Raw genomic sequence first — 8,522 nt, 5'->3', positions numbered from 1 at the left:
GACAGGCACACAGACAAAGGGGTGGGGTGACCTCACCATCCTGGCCCCGGATGACATGGGCAATGGTGATGCCGCCAATCTCTGAGTCGCTGAAGCGAAGGAGGAAGGTTCCATCGGGTTCATTGAGAAGAAGGTTAGTGACATACTGTTTGCTGATGAAGCCGATGATCAGCCTGGTCAGGATGAAGGACAGGATGGGGGTGGAGGCGCTGGTGTGGGAGGAGGGGGAGGTGCGGCTGTGCAGGTCCTGGGGGCAGGGACTCACCGATCTGACCAGTAGCTCCTGAGACAGCGTTTGGTGAGGTCCAGGACACCATCAAACCATTGCCAAAAGGTGAAGCCGCGGCCCAGCAGGATCTCCTGTGGGGGAGGGCGGTGGTGTGAACAGGGAAGCCAGAGCTGAAGCCCGTGGTCAGCGCAGGCCCTGCGCCACGACAGTCCCAGGCTGGGGCATCCAGCTGGACGCAAGACCGTGCCAATGGCAATGGCCAACACTCAGCTTACACGAACCAGCTGCGGTTCCAAGCCGCCCCACATATAAATCCATCTTTACAAGCCGATGGAGGCCCCACCCTGCTTAAAGAGGAAGAAAGGGAAACCCAGGGAGGACAAATAACTTTCTCTGTCCCACCCAGCTGGTGACAGACAGTGCTGGGAGGAGTACAGGTGCGAAGGGCCTCCTAACCGCTGTACTCAGCCACAGGGAGACCCCGAGGGGTGAGGCTTGCTAGGTTGAGGGTCCCTGCTCCCATTACTTATTTATTTTAAAATATTTACTTATTTATGCATACAGAACTGGGGTACAGGCCGGAGGTGCAGGGATGGTGAGAGAATTCACCAGAGACAGAGTGGGGAGCAGAACAGGCAGATCGATGAAGTCCACTGCTGAGGGGAGCAGCGGCCGGGTCAGGCGAGGTCTGCCGCGCCCTGTAGGTCCCCTTGGGGCAGGCGGGGATCAAACCCACACTGAAGCGGCTGCGGCCAGCTGGCAGTGCTGCGCCCTAACCCGCTGTGCCACCAGGGAGGGCCCGCTCCCTTTATGGACACATCGTCTGGTAATGGGGCTTTCTCTCCTGCCCTTTTCTCCTGAGAGAGCAATCTATAGCTGCCTTTACCCAGCTGGTCATCCAAGTCTCCTTTTCTGTTCCTGTAACAGAACCAATCTTCAGTCGCCTTGTATTGGAGTGACTCCAATAAAACACAATAGCTAAGGGCAAAAGCCAGGTCCGCACAGGGCCCACGCCAGCCATGGCGCTGCGAGGCCTCCAGCAAGCTGCTGACCCCTTTGCACAGCAAGGGTTAAGTCAAATGGACATGAACAGCAGTGCCACGAGAGCCAGGTGCGGGGCCTGGGGGGCCGTGAGTGAGGACCGGTGTGTCCCTGTGGGATTTCGAGCCGGTTTTTGCAGTAGGAACTCTTTTACCAACAGGTAAAAGTCACTTTGGATCGCAGCGGTGTGGACACGCACACGTTAGCGGTGAAGAGGCCAGGGCCGCAGAGCCAGGCCCGAGGGACTCCGGGAGCACCCTCTGGGCTAGCTCCGCCGTGAGGGGGCCTTCCAGGGGGCGTGGGGGCATGTGACTACCCCAGCGGTGGGGAGATGGAGAGCTTGGGGTGGGAGGTACAGGCAGCGGCGTGACCTTGTTGAACTGTGACCAGGACACAGAGCGGTGCTGGAAGGCCTCGGTGCTGAGGCTGCTGTCGTTGAAGATCTTCTGGGCCAGGAACAGGAAGTGCTCCGGGAGCAGCCCCCGGTTGGTCCCCACCTCGGCCATGAACTTGAGGTTCAGAGTCTCGCACATCTTCTCCCAGGGCACCCGCTCGGCCACCACAAAGGGCACCCGGTCCTGGAGGGGCACGAGGGGGCAGCTCAGGCCATCGCCCCTTCCGCCTCGGGCCCTCCTTGGCCTGCCCCCGCCCCCGCCCCTTGCCCACCAAGATGGTGCTTTTTCAACAGTAGTGTGGGTGCTACCCCAACAGTTAAAACTGGCACGGAGAGAGGTCAGACGTGCAAAAGCAGGTTCATCGGGAGTTAAACGCGCTCCCATTTGAACATGTCTGCTGCCCCCCAGCCTGCACCCCCTGGTGAGAGCCCCCGCCCACCTTTCCTCACCATCTCAGAGAAGGCGTTGTCCCACAGGATGGTGGCTTTGGCGTTGTTGTCTTGGTTGCCATGGACGATGACCACCAGGGGCAGTGACAGGGCCTGAAGGGGAGGGGGCGGGCTTCTTCTTACTAGGGCAAGGGGCTTCCTGGGGGCTGGCCCTGAGGGCAAAGGGAAGCTCCTGGGTTCACACTCTGACAAGAGCCTGGCTCTGGGGCCTCCCCCAGGCTTCTGAAGCTCGGTGTAGGGAAATGGCTGCGGGTCAGCCCCGAGGGCCTCCAGGTTTGCAAGCAGCTGCTGGCTCCGGCCCTCGGAAGCCACGCGCCTGGCGGATGGCCAGCTGTCTGGGTCCCCCTGCCCCCTGCCCTGGAGGCTGTGATGGGCCCTGCCGTGGCGCACTACTGTGAGAGTCGAGAGCGTGCATGGGCTACGCGCCAGGCCCTGACCACAAGGCACACGGCCCTGACCACGACGCCCATGGCAAGTGCCAGTGGCTGCCGCCCTGCCCTCCATTTCCAGCACGTGAACACCACGCTCTTGCTCCCCCACCCTGCACCCCAGGGTGCGGACCCCACCGCGGGGATGGCGCAGTGCTGAGGGCCCCGGGTCCTGTGTTGGGGGGCTGGGGCTCCCCACGGGGCCAGGCTGGGGCTTCGGCTCACCTGGAGCTGGATGGGGAGCTTGCTGGGGCCAAGCGTGAAGCTGGTGGAGAAGAGCACGGCGCACTTCTCCTCCGTAACGGACTCAGTGCCCTTCCGCTCACACCGCTTGATCTTCTTCAGAAGCTGCGGAGTGGGGTGAAGGAGGGCATGCTGAGGGCAGACATCCCGCCTGGCCCCACATGCTGTCCCAGGAAGGCCCGGTGGCCGAGGACCCCGACTCCAGCCCCACTCCCACCAGGGAGCCCTCACCAGGTTCTTGAACAGGGCGGAGCAGCAGTTCCCGGGGATGCTGTTCTCCAGAGGCACCGAGTTGTTGACGATCTCCCCAGTGCTTTCCCTGAGGCCAGAGAGGGGATGCGCATTCAGCCAGCCTGAGGGGCTCCCTCCAAACCTCGCCCCTCCTGGCCAAAGCCTGCGCACCCACCTCATTCCAGCCCAGATGGACCCCTGCCTCTGCAGTGATCACCCACTGCACCCTGTGGTCTCCCCTCCCACCCCGTCCTGGTGCCCCGCCCCACCCACGCCCCTCTGGCCTCCATTACAGCCGGCGGCCACCCCCAGCCCCAGCTTACGCTCCAGGCCCCGGCCCCTGTGGCACACTCAGCTCCCGCGCCTGCTTCTCGGTCACCATGTCGGCCCTGACCAGCGGTGGCTTGGCTGAGGTCCCCAGGAAGCGCAGCCCCAGCAGAAATCGAACCCCGGCCTGGAACTTGGTCTGAGTTTTCAGAACCTGGGGGGGCTGCTTCTCTACCAGGAAAGAGCTGAAAAGAGTGAGGGAGACATGAGGGGAGTCAGTGGGGTGCCTGGTGCCCTCCCCACCGTTCTAGTCCCGTCCCCCCAGCCGGGCACACCTGGTGACGAGGCCCTGCAGGACTTCATCCAGCCGGCTGACCAGCGACGCCCGGATCTTGGGCTCAAGCTCCCCGCCAGTCGCCCCTACCTCCTGCTGCAGCTGGGAATAAATGTCCACCAGGCTCTCACACCTGGGGTCAGGACCGTGGTCAGGGGGCACAGAACTCAGGCTGCCGGTTCCAGCCCAGGCCGGCGTCCCTACTGTGCCTGGGGTGGGCAGTGCCTTGGCTGCAGGGGCCTGGGCCGGGCTGGCCCTGCCTTGGCGCTGGGTGGGAGCTCGCGTCTGTGTCTGGGCCGGGCCCCGGGGACACTCCGCTGCCCATTCCTCAGGGCTCTGGGGCCCAGCTCGGCTGCCACGAGTGTGGTACTTTTGCACAAACTGTACTTTTCCACGGAAGACCAGACACAGGCCTCTCAGCCCTCAGTGGGGCCGTATTTGCACAGGACGCAACCCGAGCAAGGTTGCGTGGCTCTACGGCACTGGCACCCTGGGCCCCTGCCCACCCAGGCCCCTTGCCCGCGGGCCCGCCCCACCCTCACACCCCCACCCCGTGCTCCATTGGCCGGGGCCCAACCTCTCCTGAAGCGGGGCCAGGCTCTCCTCAAAGGGCGCGCCATTCCCTGCCAGCTGCTGCTGCCTCTTCCAAATCTGGATCCTCTTTAGCACCAAGGCCTGGGCGGCCTCCAGTTCCCCAACAGTCTCCTGCAGCAACGTGGTCAGGTTCTGTGGACAGAGAGGGCCTGAGTGGGCCCGAGGCCACCTCCTCGCCCAGCTCCTGAGCGCAGGGCCTCCTCACCGCTAGCCTTGCCTCACCCCCGGCCTTGCCTCACCCCCACCTTAACCTGTGTCTCTCCACAGTACACTCCCCATCCCTCCACAGGTTTGAGACTCCTCAGAGAGGGGCTTGGAGCTCGGCCTCCACCTCTCGGTCCAGTACTCACCTCACTTGGCCCAGTCCTGCTGGCCGGAGTTTCCATCAAGTTGTGCAGAGACACTAGGGTGGGAGCCGGAAATGAGCGGTGCGGACAGATTGAGGGCTAAGGGGGGTCCCTCCCGCACACTCCCCGGGACCCTCGGGGCTCCGACCCGCTCCCACCTTGGCCAGCCTCAGCCCCCCGCTGCAGGGCCTCTCGGAGCAGCCGGGCTTCCCGCACCCGGTGCTGCAGCTTCTGCAGGGCTGTGCTGAACTTGAGTTCTTCCTGCTTCCAGTGGAAGGGCATCGGCAGGTGGCGGAACTTCACAGGGGGACAGACGCCCAGAGGTGAGACTCCACCCCCTTCCTGCACTTGGCCCCGGCCCTGACAGGGTGCCTGCTGCGTGGTCTGGAGAGGAGACAGGCCTCCCTTGTCTGGCTTCCCTGCTGAGAATTCTCCCAGCTCTCCCTCCTGGCACAACCAGCTCCTTGCTTTCTCTTCCCCAGGCCTCACTGCCCTCAGTGCTTCGTGTGGAGCTTCCCGAGCTTGACGTGGGGTTCACGCCGACCCCAAGAACCTCTGTTGGCCACCTGGGCCTAGAACACTGAGCCTTTCCTAAGTTCAAAGTCCTTCCGGTTGCAGATGGCTCCCGCTGAAGTCCCAGGTTGAGCAGGGGTGACAGGTGAGGTGCCACGTACCTGTTCCATGACGGCCTTTTTCTCCCCTTGGAGTATCTGTCTGAACGTGGTCACCAGTTTCAGGGGGTCCCTCTGATATATGCTCTAAGGAGATGACGGGGTGGACAGGTTTACTGGGCTCTCACCTATGCTGCTCTCCGCCCCCCGCATGCTGGGAGCCTGCACCATGGCAGATGCCACAAGTTTTCATGCATTTGCATTCTCTTAAAATCAAATTTGCATGCCAGCCAGGTTAGCCATGACAGTACCAACTTCCTCCAGCATCCAAGCAATTCTCAGCATCCAACATCCACCCCAGCTCCACCCGGCCCCTCCCAGCCTGCCCCGCCCCTTACTGCCCCCACCTCCAGGGTGCTGATGTGTTGCAAGATGGCACTTCCTTCCCCCTGCTCTCCGGTCAAGGCCTGGAGGCGCTGGACAGTGGCGGAGAGCAGGGCACTGGCCATGTCGCAGCAGAAGGCATCTGAGCAGACCAGGAACTCCCTGTAGGTGGATCAGGGCAGGGCCGTCTCAGGCGAACGTCCTGGCCGCACCGACCCTCACTGCCGCCTCTCTGGCAACAGCGTGGGGCGGGCGCCTGAGCACAGCGGCACGCAGGCCCCTGGGGCGCAGCGAGGGCTCGGGGCGGCCTCCCCGGCAGGAGGCAGCCCCGCGCTAGGCATCTCGCTGTGCTAGAATCAGGTGCCAGGGCAGGGCAGGGGCGGAGGGAGCCTCGCACCGCGGAGCAGCTCCGGGGCGGAGCGGCCGGAGGGAGGCCGCGGGTGCCGGCCTGCGCAGGCGGCGGGCCTGTCCGGGCCTCACTTCCGCTGGCCTCACAGGTCAGGTGCCCGCTCACCGCGCTCACGGCGTAGCCCTGCTGCTCCCGCAGAGACAGGCTTCGGGATGCTCCTCGCCCCGGGGCTTGGTCCCTGCCCAGAGGACCCTGCCTCGCTGCCCAGCAAGAAACTGGGGTTCAAGCCCATAGCCCCAGCACCAAGAACAAGGAGGGCTGGGGATCCCACACTCCACCCACAGCGGCCAGCTCAGCACCCCTTTCCTCTTCCTAGTCTCCATGCAGGCCGTTGCAGCTGTCATCCTTGCCTCTGGTACCCCAACTTTCCAGCTGTTATGGAGGAGCCCTTGCCCCGGCCCTGACCGCCCTTCCCTTTGGTTTGGGCCCTGAGGTGATGAGGGGCTCTGTGTATAAAGAGCGTAGTCTGGCTGAGCCCCGACACCCCAACAGGTCTAGGCCACCACCCATGGACCAACAGCTTCCACCTCAGAAACTGGGGTGGGGGAGGCAGAGATCCACCCAAGGAGAGCAGGGCGCCGGCGGGTGTGCGCTCTGGGGCACTCACCAGGGCTGGTTTTCCAGCCAGTCGCCCAGGAGGTGCCGCAGGTGCTGAGGGAAGTCCACGTACAGCCGCTGCAGCTTTTCTGGAGGCAGCTTGGAAACCAGACCCCACAGAGACATGATCTGGGGTTTGCAGGGCGCCTGGGGGACAGGAACAAGACCGCTCTGAGAGGCGTCCGGCGGCTGGCGGGTCGCGGGGCAGCTGGCCCGCCCGCAGACAGCCCCTCAGAGAGCCTCCTGGCCACCTGAGCCCCAAACCACCTCAAGCCAGAGATGAGCTTGGTCTATAGCTGAGGCAGTTTAATCCTTGCGTGGGGGCACAGGCAGGGCTGAGCTGTGGGGGGCGGGGACAGCAGAGGAGCAGCCAGGGCATGTGCCCTGAGGGAAGGCAGAGTTCTGCGGGCAGAAGCTCCCCTCTGTGGACCTCAGTCTTCTTACCTATAAAATAGGAGGTGGGAAAAATGCAGAACTTCCCAGACTTTTAAAAGCAGCAGGTAACTTTAGTTTTTAATCTGTAGCATCCCAATGACCTCAGAGCTAACGGAGGAGCTTCTCCGTGGAAAGCAAGTGTGGTCAGCCTGGGGCTCCAATGCTTCCACTTTCTCTTCCCCACCTCCTGCCCGGAAGGTATCTCTGGAGAAACCCTTAAAAATTCCAGGGCTGCGTGAAACAATTTGAAAGCCACCAGCTAGATGATGAAGGGGGTAATGGCAACTATCACTGAGGGGAGGCATTGCACGGAGAGCGTTATCTCAGAGCCTTGCAACGATTTTAAAATACATACATTATTCCCTTTCTTTTCTAAAAAAATGTTTAAGATTTATTTATTTATGTCTACAACGGCTGAGATGTAGGCCAGAGGTGTGGGGGGAGGGGGAAGGGTGAGAGGATCCACCAGAGACAGAGTGGGGAGCAGAACAGGCAGAAGGGCTGAAATACACTGCTGAGGGGGCAGTGGGGAGACAGGAGAGGTCTGCTGCGCCCTCCCTGGCCAGGGATGGAACTCATGCTGCAGTGGCTGCCCACAGCTTCACAGTGCTGAGACTGAACCCCTTGTGCCACCAGGGAGGCCCTAATTATCCCCTTTCATACAGAAAGACCGTTTCAAGGAGGTTCTCGAACTTCCAACATCGAAGCTGAGTTCACACACCAGGATTTGAACCCGAGTGGGGGTTAACCACCACCCTGCACAGTTAGGGTCCTTTCCAGACACAGGCCCCCTCATCCCAAGTGGGAGGAAAATCGCAGAAGGGGAGGCGCAAAGGGGAAAGCAGAAAGATGGGAGACTGGAGAAAAGGTGGGCTCATCAGCCCAGAGGCAGCGAGAGGGTGCTGGAGGACTAGAGCGTTAAGGAAGGAGACCCCCGCAACGGAGAAAGGAGAGGGGCGAGCAGGAGAGAAGGCTGCACCCCACTTCTGAGTGGGTTGCAGGCATGGGCAAATGAGTGGCTCCCCAGTTCATGCTTCTCACACCGCCCCTCTCCCAGAGAGCGGGGAGGTGTTGGGGACGGAAACTCCGTGGGTCTCCCTCAACCTAGTAACTCGAGCGAGCGCTCAGGCTGGGCTTTTAGCCTCCTCCTCTCCAGGACTCCCAAAAGGACAGGACAGAAGGGTCCTCTGGGGACTTCTGCTCCAGGACGCGGTCGCCCGCTCCCCCATCTGCTAAGGGCCCTCAGACCTTTCTTCTCCTCGCCCCTGGGAGGGGCCCCCTTGGGTCTGTTTCCCAGGAAGGGACGGCTCCTTTCCCGCGTGCGCCTACCGCTCCTCCGTCCAGACCCTTGACCCCCACGCCTGCCCCTGGCCACCGCGGAGGCCCTGGCCCACCCTTTCTTCTCGGTCCCCGCGTCGTCGAGTGACCTGGCGCGGCCGCTCCTCAAGCGGCTCCTCAAGCCCTCCCCACCCCTGGGCCAGCAGGGGCCACACTCGCCCGGTCCACCGGCTGGACCCCGCGGGGCGGG

General features: G+C 62.7%; 1 protein-coding gene across 1 annotated transcript in view; it reads right to left on the bottom strand.

The window, feature by feature from the left end:
• STAT6 (signal transducer and activator of transcription 6, interleukin-4 induced) overlaps window positions 1-8,522 on the bottom strand; it is a 14,087-nt gene that overhangs the window by 3,839 nt on the left and 1,726 nt on the right. The window contains exons 2-15 of the mRNA XM_012732440.1: window positions 6,570-6,706; window positions 5,577-5,715; window positions 5,233-5,316; window positions 4,717-4,855; window positions 4,562-4,614; window positions 4,195-4,343; window positions 3,619-3,750; window positions 3,340-3,528; window positions 3,017-3,104; window positions 2,768-2,890; window positions 2,115-2,207; window positions 1,642-1,848; window positions 266-360; window positions 37-173 (exon numbers count right to left, since the gene is read on the bottom strand). Coding sequence (XP_012587894.1) covers window positions 37-173; window positions 266-360; window positions 1,642-1,848; window positions 2,115-2,207; window positions 2,768-2,890; window positions 3,017-3,104; window positions 3,340-3,528; window positions 3,619-3,750; window positions 4,195-4,343; window positions 4,562-4,614; window positions 4,717-4,855; window positions 5,233-5,316; window positions 5,577-5,715; window positions 6,570-6,685 — 1,744 coding nt within the window. The 5' untranslated portion in view covers window positions 6,686-6,706. The remainder of the gene's footprint in view (window positions 1-36; window positions 174-265; window positions 361-1,641; window positions 1,849-2,114; window positions 2,208-2,767; window positions 2,891-3,016; window positions 3,105-3,339; window positions 3,529-3,618; window positions 3,751-4,194; window positions 4,344-4,561; window positions 4,615-4,716; window positions 4,856-5,232; window positions 5,317-5,576; window positions 5,716-6,569; window positions 6,707-8,522) is intronic.

This window comes from Condylura cristata, unplaced genomic scaffold (assembly GCF_000260355.1).
Source record: "Condylura cristata isolate star-nosed mole 26May11 unplaced genomic scaffold, ConCri1.0 scaffold00034, whole genome shotgun sequence".
Lineage (NCBI taxonomy): Eukaryota > Metazoa > Chordata > Mammalia > Eulipotyphla > Talpidae > Condylura > Condylura cristata.
This window is presented reverse-complemented; position numbering and strand designations above follow the sequence as displayed.